Source organism: Saccopteryx bilineata, chromosome 8, assembly GCF_036850765.1.
Source record: "Saccopteryx bilineata isolate mSacBil1 chromosome 8, mSacBil1_pri_phased_curated, whole genome shotgun sequence".
Classification (NCBI taxonomy): Eukaryota; Metazoa; Chordata; class Mammalia; order Chiroptera; family Emballonuridae; genus Saccopteryx; species Saccopteryx bilineata.
The window spans coordinates 30,475,691-30,490,185 of record NC_089497.1 but is presented as its reverse complement, the minus strand read 5'-3'; the positions used below and the strand labels follow the sequence as shown (position 1 = coordinate 30,490,185).

Below are 14,495 nucleotides of genomic sequence, written 5' to 3'. Positions count from 1 at the left end.
AATTTATATGAAATCACAAAAGATTCTGAATAGTAACATCAATCTTGAGAAAGAAAATCAAAGTTGGAGAAATCACTCTGTCTGATTATTAAACTATATTACATGACCATAGTAATCAAAACAGCATGTTACTGGCATAAAAATAGACAAAAAGATCAAGGGAACAGAACAGAGAGCCCAGAAATAAATTCACAGTTTTATGGTCAGTTAATATTTACAAAGAAGGCAAAAATATACAATGGGGTAAAGATAGTCTATTCAATAAATGGTGTTGGAAAAATTGGACAGATTTGTGCACAAAAACCTCAACTAGACTACCTTCTTACACCATATACATTAGTAATCTCAAATGGATTAAAGAATTAAATGTAAGACTCAATACTATAAAAATGCTATGAGATAACATAGGAAGTAAAATCCCAGACATTTCTCATAGCAATATTTTTTCTGATAATCTCCTCAGGCAATGGACACAAATTTAAAATAAACAAATGGGACTACATCAAACTAAAGAGATTTTGCACAGCAAATGAAACCATCAACCAGATGAAAAGACAATCCACTACATGGCAGGACATGTTCTCCAATGAAACATCTGATAAAAGATTAATATTCAAAATTTATAAAGAACTTATAAAACTCAACAGCAAAAAAATAAACAATACAATTTAAAAATGGGCCAAGGACTTTAATACTTCTCCAAAGAGGTCATACAGATAGCGAATAGACATATGAAAAGATGCTCAACATCACTAAATCATCATAAAAACGCAAATTATGCAAAAAATGCATTAATGAGATGTCACCTCACACCTGTCAGAATGGCTATCATCAATAAAACAATAAATAACAAGCGTTGGAGAGAATGTGTAGAAAAGGGAACTTTTGTGCCCTGTTGGTTGGAATGTAGTTTGGTGTGGCCACTGTGGAAAAGAGTATGGGGTTACTTCAAAAAATTAAAAATGAATCTGACTTATGACCCAGCAATGTCACTTCTGGAAATATATCCAAAGAAACCTGAAAATCTAATTTGAAATAATATATTCACTCTATGTTTATTGCAGCATTACTTGCAATAGCCAAGATTTGGAAGCAGCCTGAGTTTCCATTAGTAGATAAGTGGATAATAAAGCTGTGGTAGATTTACAAAATGTAATGCCACTTGTACATAAAAATGAAGGAAATTTTATTCTTTGCAACATCATTGTTGAACCTGAAGAGCATTATGCTAAGTGAAATAAGCCAGTCAGAGAAAGACAAGCACCATATGACTTCACTTATATGTGGAATCTAATGAACAAAATAAACTAACAAACAAAATAGAAACAGATTTATAGGTAGAGAACAGATTGACATCTGTTACAGGTAAAGAGGGTTGTAGGGCTGAGTGAAAAAAGTAAAGGGATTAAGCAAAAAATTACCCCAAATAAACAAACAAATAAAAACTTATAGACACAGATAATAGCATGGTTGTTTTCCAGAGAGAAATGGGGTTATAGGAAAGTACAAGAGACGTAAGAGAAATGGCGCCATGAGGAGTGCCCCGAATACCTCTCCCCAAAATTTCAACAAGTTCTACAACCAGAGACAGGAAAATCTATCCCTGGAGCATCTGGAAGTCCCACACACTGAACAAGAAGCCAATACAGGTTACAAAGTGCAAAAACCCTGGGGAGAGTGGTCCCACAGAGTGCTGAGGCATACTGGACATGCCTGGAGGCTCATAGAAAGACACCTTGAGAGCAATTGGCTCCCAGCCCCACCTGATAACACTGGTGGCTCTGACTGACAGAGCCTTACCCAGAACCCTGCGCTGAGTGGGGATAGAGTAGGGATCTGCCAGTTCCTTGAGCCTCTTAATCTCCAGGCAGTGGCAGTGGCAACCTCATAGCTGGATCATCAGGCTGCTAATTCTAGAAGGAGAGACTAGGAAAGAGGCTCCGGGAAAATGAACTTTCCCATTGTTGGAGACTCCAAATGCTAATAATCCCCAACTACCAACAAGAATGAGGCCTAGTATATGACATCGCCATAAAGACACATCAGCTGGAAATCTCTACCCAAGAGTGACACAGGGGCAGAGCCTGGGGTCAGAGCCACCGACCAGGAAGAGGGAGAGGAAAGAAAGAGAAAGAAGAGAACCTCTCAAAATCAAGAAAAATCCACAGACTTTCATAGTCTTTATAACTTTTTCTACTTTTTTTTGTTTCTTTCATCTTCTTATCTTTATTTATTTATTTTTCTTCCAGCTTGGTCCTTTTATCCTCTGCTTGTCTTATTCTTTTCTCTTCATCTTGAACTACATTACCCATAAGTGTTACATTTCCCATTTTTTTTCTTTTCTTTTTTCTTTCTCTCTATGAGGGTTACACTCCAAAATCCTTAACTCTCTCCTTTCCCCCCCCTTTTTCTTTTTTCTCCTTCTCTCTTAGTTTCTTCTTTTCTCCTTTACTTTTCCTCTCATTCAATCCTCACTCATGAACAAATTATTTTATTTTGGATTCAAATTTTTCTTTGTGGCATTTTATGTGCTTTTTACTTCACTTTTTAACTCATTAGCATTCCCCCTAACCCCGGCTCACCATTCTATGTAGTTTTTGTTTCACTTAATACAATAGGATTTTTTTTCTTATTTCCCTCTTATCCCTTCACTATATCTCTCAGTCAACCATCATGTACAAGCAAATTATTTTATTCTTTCTTTTTTTTGTATTTTTCTGAAGCTGGAAACAGGGAGGCAGTCAGACAGACTCCTGCATGCGCCCAACCGGGATCCACCCTGCATGCCCACCAGGGGGCGATGCTCTGCCCATCTGGAGCGTTGCTTTGCTGCAACCAGAGCCATTCTAGCGCCTGAAGCAGAGGCCACAGAGCCATCCTCAGTGCCTGGACCAACTTTGCTCCAATGGAGCCTCAGCTGTGGGAGGGGAAGAGAGAGACAAAGAGGAAGGAGAGGGGGAGGGGTGGGAAAGCAGATGGGTGCTTCTCCTGTGTGCCCTGGCCGGGAGTCACACCCAGAACGCCTGCATGCCAGGCCGACGCTCTACCACTGAGCAAACCGGCCAGGGCCAAATTATTTTATTCTTGATCTAAATTTTTCCTTTTTTGCATTTTGTGGGTCCCTACCTCTTTTTTTGCCCTTTATCACTTCTCCCCAATTCAGGTTCTCTGTTATAGGTAGTTTTTGTTCTATTTAGCACAATATAATTCTCAGTTTCTCACGGTATTTTCTCAAAGAAGGAAAGAAAAAAAAGAAATAATAATCTTTTTAATTATTATTTTTTATTGTTGTCTATTTTTTAACTTTTTATTCTTTATTAATTCTCATTAGTGGTATTAACAAAACCACCCTCAGATGCCATTAAGGAAAAGGAAATCGAACATCACAGATACAAAAGACAGAGATGTAGCACAGATAGATGAGGAAATATCTATAGAAAAAATTTAATAGATTGGCAACCTTGGAGTTAAATGACAGAGAATTTAAAATAGAAATCCTAAAAATACTCAGAGATATACAAGAAAACACAAAAAGGCAATTTAAGGAGCTCAAAAAACAACTCAATAAACAGAAAGAATATATTACCAAGGAAATTGAAACTATAAAAACAAATCAAACAGAGGTGAAAAACTCAATTCATGAACTGAAAAATGAGGTAACAAGCTTAGCTAATAGAACAGGACAGATAGAAGGTAGGATTAGTGACATGGAAGACAGGCAACTTGAGGCACAACAGAGAGAAGAGGAGAGAGACTCAAAAATTAAAAAAAAAAAATGAGAAAGCCCTACAGGAATTGTCTGACTCCATCAAAAAGACTAACATAAGAATAATAGGTATATCAGAAGGAGAAGCCTGACTAAGTGGTGGCACAGTGGATAGAGCATCAAACTGGGACGTGGAGGACTCAGGTTCGAAACCACAAAGTCGCTGGCTTGAGCACAGGCTCATCTGGTTTGAACAAGACTCACCAGCTTGAGCCCAAGGTTGCTGGCTTGAGCAAGGGGTCACTTGGTCTGCTGTAGCTTCCTGGTCAAGGCATGTGTGGGAAAGCAATCAATGAACAACTAAGGAGACTAAGGAGATGCAATGAAGAATTGATGCTTCTCCTCTCTTCTTATCTGTCTGTCCCTACCTATCCCTCTCTGTCTCTCTGTCTAAATAAATAAATAAATAAATAAATAAATAAATAAATAAATAAATAAATGAAAATGGAGTAGATAGCAACGTCATTAATGGAGAATGGGAAGACAGAATGAGGTCCAGGTTTAATGATATGGTTTGAAAACACTCTAACTTTGGTTTTGAACATATTGAATTTGATGACTCCAAGATGTTTGAAAAAAGTATTAGAAGGTTGTAATGTGGCAACATTAAGAGCAATAAGATAGAAAAAATGAATATGTCCTAAAAACTGCTCAGAAACAGTTTGTATAGTTGCCCTCACAGTGAACCCTAATGATACAAATTGTAGTTCTAATTGTTATTTTTGGGTGTGCCTGAGGTGATTGTTGATTAACTCACAATGCCCAGTAGAACAACTTTACCTTCATCCTACAGGGAATTTATCGGTAACTTTCATTGTGGGAATCGCAAGGTTCTTTGTACTTGTTAATGTATGATTATATTTGAAAGAATACGTATAAATATGTCCATGCATTTGAGGTTTCCATGGAAAATCTTTGCAGAAGGAAATACTGCTTCATTCTGCAACTTCCTCTTTTCTTCATAAGGGGTTTTAAGAAGAGATGCAGCCATGGATGTGAGAGCACTGAGGGCCTCATCAGTTTGGCAACTTATAAAGACCACTCTGGCTATGACGTAGAGTACAGTAGAGAAAAATATAGATTTTTTTTTTCTTTGAAACCCAACTTATTTTCTTCAAAAATCAACCATTTTTTTTTCCATCTCTCAAAGACTTAGGAGATGAGTGAGGACATCAAGATCTGTCTAATTTTTAATTATTTGTAGTTTTTCAGATTGCTTATTTGATAATAAAATGTCCAGGTAAGAAATGAAAATCCTGTGTGGCCGGATAGCATGGATGGTTAGAGCATCATCCTGAAATGCAGAGGTTGCCGGTTTGATCCCAGGTCGGGACACATACAGGAACAGATCCATGTTCTTGTCTCTGTCGCTTTCTCTTTTCCTCTCTCTAAAATCAATAAAATAAACATTGAAAAAAAGAGAATGGAAATTCCTGGCAACGCTATGAGATTTTCTGTTTTACTTCAGGATGAAATATACTTGATGCTTGTCATAAATACTAGATATTTTAATGTTGAGGAGACATGCATAATAAGAGTTCTTTTTAATGGTAAATTATGAATAGTAGAAGAATGAGACAAATGGGGAAAATGATAATGACTCAAAAGTTTAGAGATTATTTCATACTATAGAAAATTTTCTTTGTCAGGGTATGGCAACTAAACTATACTGCTCAAACTTTTTTAATATATTCATGGAATCATGAAAAGATAAACTAGAGTCACCAATGATAATTTTCTTAGAATCTTAAAATGTATGGTAAGATATATATGTGTAAAAACACACACATATATTGTCACACACACACACACACATCTTAAGGAAAAAGATCCTAAATGCCTAATGACCCATGACTTAATTATTAAAATTAGAACTATCGATTATAGGTTTAAAGTTAGCAACAAAGCTAGATAGGCTCACACAGGATAAAACCCCCATGTGGAAACTAAATTATTGCCCTCAGTGTCCATAGGGCCAATTTTCAGCAGAGACATATCAGTCAGTCTTCTTGTGTTTCCCGAGCTCCTTGTGGGTATATATGTTATTTTAAAAGATAAAATTTTAAGGCTAACTTTTCTTGTTCTATTCTCAGTGAAGATGGGAAATAACTTACCATTCTCCTTAATGCTGACCCATTAAGAAAAATATTGCCTTCAGACCTATTTTGAAGTTACACAGATTCAATTTTGATACATAGGTGACAATTTTTAAAATGTATTTTTATCAAGAGAAGGTATGTATATAAAGTTGTATTATTTATTTTACTTGGAGAGACAACTGAACTTACACACCAAATAATAGGTGAATTTTCTCTTAGCTAATTTAAGTCTGCATTCACCTCCAAATATCTTGAGATTTCTTCTTTTAGATTTCCTTTTAGAAAAAAATTGTATGTATTAATAGAACAAAGTCAAATTCTTTAAACACCACATCAAATATTCCATCTGCAATACTGACAAAAGGTATAAAATGTTTACCAATATATCCCAAAATAATGATAAATATGAAGAAAACTACAAAAAATTATTGTACTTGTATACCTAACTTTATTCACTTACAAAATGTCTTTGTCTACTCAATAAGAGAGAGAGACATAGACAGAAAGCAATTACTCTCAATGGTTAAAGTCAGATTATCACTGAAAATACTCAAAAGCATATGTTACATAATCCAAAAAATTTCTGAACTTAAGATATACTTTTATTAAAAAATTACTTATAATTTCTGTATTTTCATTTAATTTTTGTTATCACCTGAAATGCAATAATAGCATTGTTATTCTTATTTATCCTTTTCTCTTTCCCACTATTAATAATCTTAAGACTATTTAAAAATATTTCCTTGTACATATAAATATATATAATTGTATAAATAAGATAATAATATATATGTGTTTTCATCAGGAAAACTTTTTAAAGGGTGCTATTAATCTCTGTCCTCCTCCCTTCATTCTTTTCTCTCACCTACATAAAGACAATCACTATTAACCTGGACTCTATTACTTTATACAATCTTTATGTTTATATGCAAATATATGTGCATATATTCATAGATATGCATAGAGTGAGAATTTTAGGACTTCATTTTCTCTTTGTTTAATGTGGTAGTTTCATACACATTTCTCTGCATCTTACTTTTCTTACTTTCCTAATAATTGTGGTAATTTCCTTGAGTCAACTAGTAGCACAGTAACTTATTTTTAAATGAGTGCCATAATATTGATGAGTTCACCTGGATTTGTTCAACTATTGCTTCATCCTGATTGGTTTTCATATTTTTCCAGTCTTTAGCCTCATGAACACCACTGCACTAGAATTTTCTCGCTATGAAGCGCTATGTCATTGCTATTTAATGGATTGTAGATGTAGATCTCTGTGTTTGTAGCATATTTTTATTTTTAAAAAATCCTGCCAATTTGTTTTTAAAAGGTCTACTAATTTACATTTTCACCAGTGAGTGTGGACTTTTCCAGATTTCCATAAGCAGTAAATTTTGCTAATCTGAGGAATGAAAAATGATGTCATTGCTATTTTATTTTATTTGCTCGTCCTTAGCACTGGGTAAGGTGAGCATCTTTTCCTAATTTCCCAATTTATTAAATATGTTGACATATTTTTTATGACTTGCCCATCCCATTCCATTTTCATTTTTCTATTGAATTATTTAACTTTTTTTCAATTTGTAATACTTATATGTGATAGGTACAAATACAAATATTTTACCTATTCTACTTATTATACATATTTCTTTCAAAGTTTTATTTATTTTTTACCTTATTAGGGATTTGATACATACTCCATTTCTTGCAATTAAAAATTAGATTGCCTGACCAGGCAGTGGCGCAATGGATAGACCGTCGAACTGGGATGCGGAGGACCCAGGTTCAAGACCCCGAGGTCGCTAGCTTGAGTGCGGACTCATCTGGTTTGAGCAAAAGCTCACCAGCTTGGACCCAAGATCGTTGGCTCGAGCAAGGGGTTTCTCGGTCTGCTGTAGCCCCATGGTCAAGGCACATATGAGAAAGCAATCAATGAACAACTAAGGTGTCGCAATGAAAAACTAATGATTGATGCTTCTCATCTCTCTCCATTCCTGTCTGTCCCTATCTATCCCTCTCTCTGACTCTGTAAAAAAAAAATTAACTATACTTATAATTTTTTGTAATTTATGAATTATTATATTAGTCAAAGATTTTAATAATATATTTAAATTATATTTGTGTCATGAAATTTCTTAGACTATTTTTTAATTTCTTGTTATTCAAATTTTTACTTTTATGTTCTTGATCTAGCAGCTTTTTAAAAAGAGGCATAAGAGAGGAAGCCATTCTTACTTTTTTTCTCAGTTAGATGAAGAAATATAGCCATACTGTTTATTAAATAAATCATTCTTTTCCTCAACGGAAAACAACCCATGTAATATATTAAATCCAGTACATACTAGGATTTGTCATTGGAGTGTTTATTTGGTTCACTATTATATTATCTTGTTTCTATACCAGATCATAATCTTGTTGAATAGCTTTGTGTTTTTAAACTTACTGCTAAATACTTGACTTTTTTACTGTTTATATTTTCCTTGTCTCTTCAAAATTATTTTATTTTACATGAATTTTATGCTTATGTTACTACATTTATAAAGTAATTAGGATTCTAATTGAAATTAATTTTAACTCTACTGACATAATACTAAGTTTTCTTATCTAAACACACATTTTGGCTGTCTATTTCTTCAGACATTGTATAATGCCCTTTCGTTAGTTTTATAATTTTCTTCACAAAGGTCTAAAATATTTTAAAAATTATTTCAATGTATTTTAAAGTGTTATGAATAATAAAAGGACACATTTTTCTTTTATTTCTCTTTCTTTTGGTTATTTTTTGCATAGAAAAATCAAGTGATTATTTACATATTTATTATCTATTTAATATTTACTAAAATCATACTGTTATTTGTATAATTATAACAATACAACATCAGTAAGAAATATAAATTTATCTCCTACAAGTCTTATGATATTTTATATCTATATTATATTTAATTTTATTAATATTTTAGCTGTATCACAATGTCTAAGTTAATATTGTGTAATAATGGTCAGAGTAAGTATTTCAATCTGTTCTTAACTTGAAGAATCATGCTGTATTATTTAGACTGTGTGTTATTAGTTTTGATAACTAGTCCTTTGCATTTTTAAAAAGCCTAATTTTATTTCTATTTTCAAAGATTTTTTTAAATTAGAAGATGATTATTAAATTGCAATCAATTTTCCAAATTAAAAATAAAAGTCAACTTCTCTTAGAGAAATAATAAAATCTTTACATTATATATATATAATATAAATATATATATATATATATAATTTTTAGGACCAGTTGCCCAAATACTTATTATTTGTAAATAATTTTTACTTAGGGTAAAGATAAGTGTTCTGATTCAAGAGGATACATAAATAAGGAAGATGCATTTTTTTCCAAATAAAAGGGTTTTTTAGTGGCATTTTATAACTGTTCTTCACTTATTTTTTCATTGCAGGGATCAGCCTGAGTGAATATGATGGAGGTAAACAAAACACAGGTGACTGAGTTTGTTCTTATGGGACTGACAGATCTTCCAGGGCTGCAGGTCCCCCTATTCCTAGTGTTCTTGGTCATCTATCTAACCACCATGGTGGGCAACCTTGGCCTTATTTTTCTCATCTGGAAGGACCCCCATCTTCACAACCCTATGTATTTACTCCTTGGCAGTTTAGCCTTTGCAGATGCCTGTTCTTCATCCTCTGTGACTCCCAACATGCTAATTAACCTTTTATCTGAGCATCACATGATATCCCTGGCTGAGTGCATCACCCAATTTTATATTTTTGCTTCCAGCGCAAACACAGAATGTTTTCTCTTGGTAGTGATGGCCTATGACCGCTATGTAGCCATATGTAACCCCTTGCTTTATCAAGTAGTTATGTCCAATATCTTCTGTATTCAATTACTAGGGATTTCGTATCTTATTGGGTTTCTTCATCCCATGATGCATGTCGGTTTGTTATTTAGGTTAACTTTCTGTGAGTCCAATGTAATACATTATTTCTACTGTGAAATTTTACAACTGTTTAAGATTTCTTGTACTGACCCTGGTGTTAATATGCTCCTGATTTTTATATTTTCAGTGTTTATACAATTTTGCACTTTTATGACCATCATAGTGTCTTACACCCATGTCCTCCGTGTCACCCTAAAAACAAAGTCTAAAAAAGGGAGAAGCAAGGCCTTTTCCACATGCAGTGCCCACCTGCTCTCTGTTTCCTTATTCTATGGCACTCTATTCTTCATGTATGTGCGTCCTGGATCTGGCCTCCTCGAAAATCAGGAGGAAATATATTCTTTATTTTACACAATCATTATTCCCCTTCTAAATCCTTTTATTTATAGCCTGAGAAATAAAGAGGTTATAGGTGCCTTGAGGAGACTAATAAATAAATAAAATTTTAAAGGCACATTTCAAACTTGTCTTTTTCAAACTTTATACAATACAAGACATCTGGAGTCATGCAGATCAGCCTGGCCTCATCATTTTAACAGAGGGATAGTGTTCATGGTAGTTTCTGAGTGCTGTGTGATGATGAAAGTCAACTTCAGTGGATTTTTGTTTCAGTGGAAGAACTTTAAAACACATGAAACTAGTTTTTTTATTAAAAAAAAATTGAACATGCTTTTTGAAATTAAGCATTTAAAATCTGCAATTTTCGGCTCTTTGTAAATTTTTTCTAAATTAGTTAAAAGTAGTTTGTAATTCTACTGTAGCAGACGTTTGCATGTTTCTTTGTTTGAGGCTGGTGTGACTGAGCCAAGACAATCGTCCAGAGCTTGCATATAGAAATTCTTGTTTCTCAACTGTTCTGAATCTCAGGTGAAATGAATTCTTGGAAGAAACTGTCCCTGAAAAGAAAACTTTCTTTGTAGTAGATAATTTTTTTAATGTGGAATCTAAGTTATTGGTGGATTTTATTGAGAATAACAGAAGTTAGAATAAAATAAAGTAGACTATTGAATAAAACTATGGCTCAAATATATGAAAATACAAAGTGTCTTTTATCAGGGAAACTATAAGCAATATTGGTATTGCCTATGTATAAAAGAACTTTAAAGTAGTAAATGTACCATTTGTTTAAAGTTGTAATATCTTCGGCTACCCATGACTGCTGAAAATCCTTAGCAATAACAGGCTGAGCAGTAAAGAACAATTAAGAGGAAGAATCATGTACATGTATATAGAAAACCTGATGTATGCATAGAGCAAGTACTCAATGTAGGAGTATATACAAAGCTGAGGACTGAAACACAACACTGCACATATACACTGGAGCCAACCAAATTCAAAACTTCTTTAAGTCATATCAGTACTAGGTGAAATGGTCCTTGTCATATAATAGGAGGAACATAACAGAAGTATCTTTGATATTGATGGAGACCCAAATGCTCAATCCATCCATACTTCTGCAAGGTCCCCTTCTATCTCTTCAACCAGGCAGAGGGAAAAGCAGTGGTGGGATTCAAATAATTTAACAACCGGTTCTCTGCCCTAATGACCACTTTAAGTATATAAAAAAAGATATACCAAAGGTAGTTTATTATTTCATGCATTTAATACTTACAAAAGAACAATAAAAGAGGTACACAAAACTAGATGTTACAAGAAAGAGTTAATGAAAAAATATTAAATACCTGACAAAAAAACAATATAATTATTATTTAAGATATTTCCATATTGCTTCTTGATTGGCATTCTCACTTGCAATTATTTTCACTTATGTGCAGAATGAACATTACTATGGGTGCTTCGAATACTTTATTGTGCAGATGCATGTTAAAAAAGAGCAAGGAATGTAAATCTGTGATTTTCACATTGGTTGGCTACCCAGGTGCCAACCTTAAATAAAACGCTGATTACAAGTGCCATTTTGCCTTGGCCAGTTGGCTCAGTGGTAGAGCATCGGCCTGGTGTGCAGGAGTCCCGGGTTCGATTCCCGGCCAGGGCACACAGGAGAAGTGCCTATCTGCTTCTCCACCACTCCCCTTCTCCTTCCTCTCTGTCTCTCTCTTCCCTTCCGCAGCCAAGGCTCCATTGGAGCAAGGTTGGCCCGGGCGCTGAGAATGGCTTTATGGCCTCTGCCTCAGGTGCTAGAATGGCTCTGGTTGCAACAGAGCAATGTCCCAGATGGGCAGAGCATCCCCCTGGTGGGCGTGCCGGGTGGATCCCAGTCGGGCGGATCCCGGTCGGGCGCATGTGGGAGTCTGTCTGACTGCCTCCCCATTTCCAACTTCAGAAAAATACCAAAAAACAAAACAAAACAAAACAAAACAAAAACAAGTGCCATTTTAACAACTGGTTTGCCAAACAACAAAAAATTTGGTATTGGTTTTGCCAAACTGGTGAGAATCAGCTGAATCCCACCCACCACTGGGGAAAAGGTTTCAATTGTGAAGGACACTATTATTTCAAAACACAAGAACTGTGAAGCCATATAATATTAAAAGTTTTCTAAAACTTTCAGAAATTGTAGTAGTTACCTTTTTTGAGTATTTAGGGAAGAATCCACTAGTGGAGGGGTTCTGTAGAGCAGTGATTTTCAACCTTTTTTGAGCCGCGGCACATTTTTTACATTTACAAAATCCTGGGGTACACCACCTACCAAAATGACACAAAATGACACTCTAACACAGTACATATTATACATATAGTTAATAATATAGTTTCTAAATGTATTTATACTCACTTAGTGTGAAACCTGGGCCTGTTTCGATGAACACAAAAGGGATATCCTGGCAGGAATGGTAGAAAGACACACACAAAGCTCTTCCTCAACAGTTCTCAGTCTCTCTCTGTTTTTAATTTTTATTGCAGTCAAGCTTGAGAAGCTCAGCTTACATAGATATGTGGTTGAAAACGGGAGCAATGTCAAAATAGTTTTGTTGGCCAGAGTGGGGAACTAACTCCTTGGCAACAGATAACCAAAAACTGTCCAAAGGAAGATCAGCAAACTTTAGCTTTAAAGTTAGATAACATTGTGATGCATTGTATATCACCCTCTGCGGGGGGCCTCTTTTAAAAAGGAAAAGGTCAAATATCTATATACACCATCAGGATAGATATAACCAGCTGAGGCTGAGGCTTCATCTAGTGGTGGCAACATTTACCTCCAGTCTTGACCAGGATTAGAAATCGGGACCATGGGGAGGAGTAGCAGCTTCAACTACTCACTGTGGCCACACAATGACAAGTGCGCAGCAGCCAGAGCGAGGACCTTCCTGGGTGTGGACGAGAGGCGGCCTACTATTGGTCCATCGCTAATGGTTGGGATGAATCCTAGAAGGTGATTGGTCAGTGAGCGTTCCCTGTGACTCCACTCTTCCTGTTGCTGATAGCTGGAGGGATTGTGAGGGGAATGTTTATGTTTGGATGGAGGCGGCTGGCAGCAGGCTGGATAAATAGCCTCCACGGGCCATATTTGGCACACAGGCTGTAGTTTGGGGACCCATGTTTAATTTCCCTGTGGCACACCTGACCATGTCTCCCAGCACACTGGTTGAAAAACACTGCTGTAGAGCATTTACAACTTTTAAGCTGAGGATTTTAGAATGGGCAAGTCAGGCTTACCTCAATCTAAACTAAAGCTCTTCGAGCCATTTCCTAGAAACAATGGATGTCACCTACAATATACTAACCACTATAATAACCAGGAGAATATGTTCCCGGTAAAACGTCTCAGGCTCCAGAGGTAAAAAGATGTACAAGTTTCTAGACAGAGAGATTAAATTATTAACAAGGAAAAATAAGTACAGTAAAATTGGACTTCCCATCTGTTACATTGAAAGTACAAAAATAGTGGGACAACATTTTATCAAGTATTGATAGAAAAATAATGGGATACACAGCTAAATTGAGACAAAGTGTATTCAGAGAGATTGTGAATGGTCGTGCAGGCTGTGAGCGCTGCTAATCTCAGGGACATTATTCACAATACAATATTGTGTGGCTGGCTACCTTGTGTATAAGACACTATAAATACTGGACCAATAAATAATAATAATGTGAACTGTATTGTAAGTATTTATTTAGATGTTAAAGACTATAAAATAAATTAACATTCATGTCTCTTTTAGGGGAATTTTGGCCAGTATAAGAGACTCTTTCAGTTAGGAAATCCTATGTTGAGTGTTACATAGTACAAATTGTTCGCTATGATTCACTCTGAGACACTGTTTTCCACTTTTCTAATCCCATAAAAACAAGTTTTATCATTTCTTTGGTTGTTTGTGAAGAAACCTCACCTTTAGTTTTTTGAGAATGGGTTGCTTGAGGGGATACTCTGACCCACGATAATAGCTAGTGTTGAATGGCTCATTCAGTGTGAATCGCAGACCACATTGCTCATTGACTCTTATAGATCTCATCACAGGTACTGTTGGTGCCTGCCCATATCTTCTCTAACTGTACATCTGCATCTGAGGGCTTTTATGGTTGGCCAGAGCTATTCTACCCTCACTTACAATATCTGGGAAATCAAAGCTATTCTAAGAATCTCCCCCAGACCATTTATCAACCAAAGACTGATGGGAGTTGGTGAATAAATACTCCAACTCTTTGCCCTTTGGTTGATATAAATTCGAAGTTCATGTTCTACACTGGCTCATGGTGTTTCCAAAAATGATTAAGCTTGGTTGCCCACAGTTG

At 35.3% G+C, this 14,495-nt stretch overlaps 1 protein-coding gene across 1 annotated transcript; it reads left to right on the top strand.

The window, feature by feature from the left end:
* The first annotated feature begins 5,921 nt into the window (after nt 1–5,921).
* Nucleotides 5,922–10,244, top strand: LOC136311927 (olfactory receptor 5AC1-like). Its single transcript, XM_066241256.1, has 2 exons — nt 5,922–6,000; nt 9,303–10,244. Exon 2 carries the CDS (start codon nt 9,321–9,323, stop codon nt 10,242–10,244), a length of 924 nt encoding a protein of 307 aa, XP_066097353.1. The 5' UTR covers nt 5,922–6,000; nt 9,303–9,320.
* Nucleotides 10,245–14,495: the final 4,251 nt, after the last annotated feature.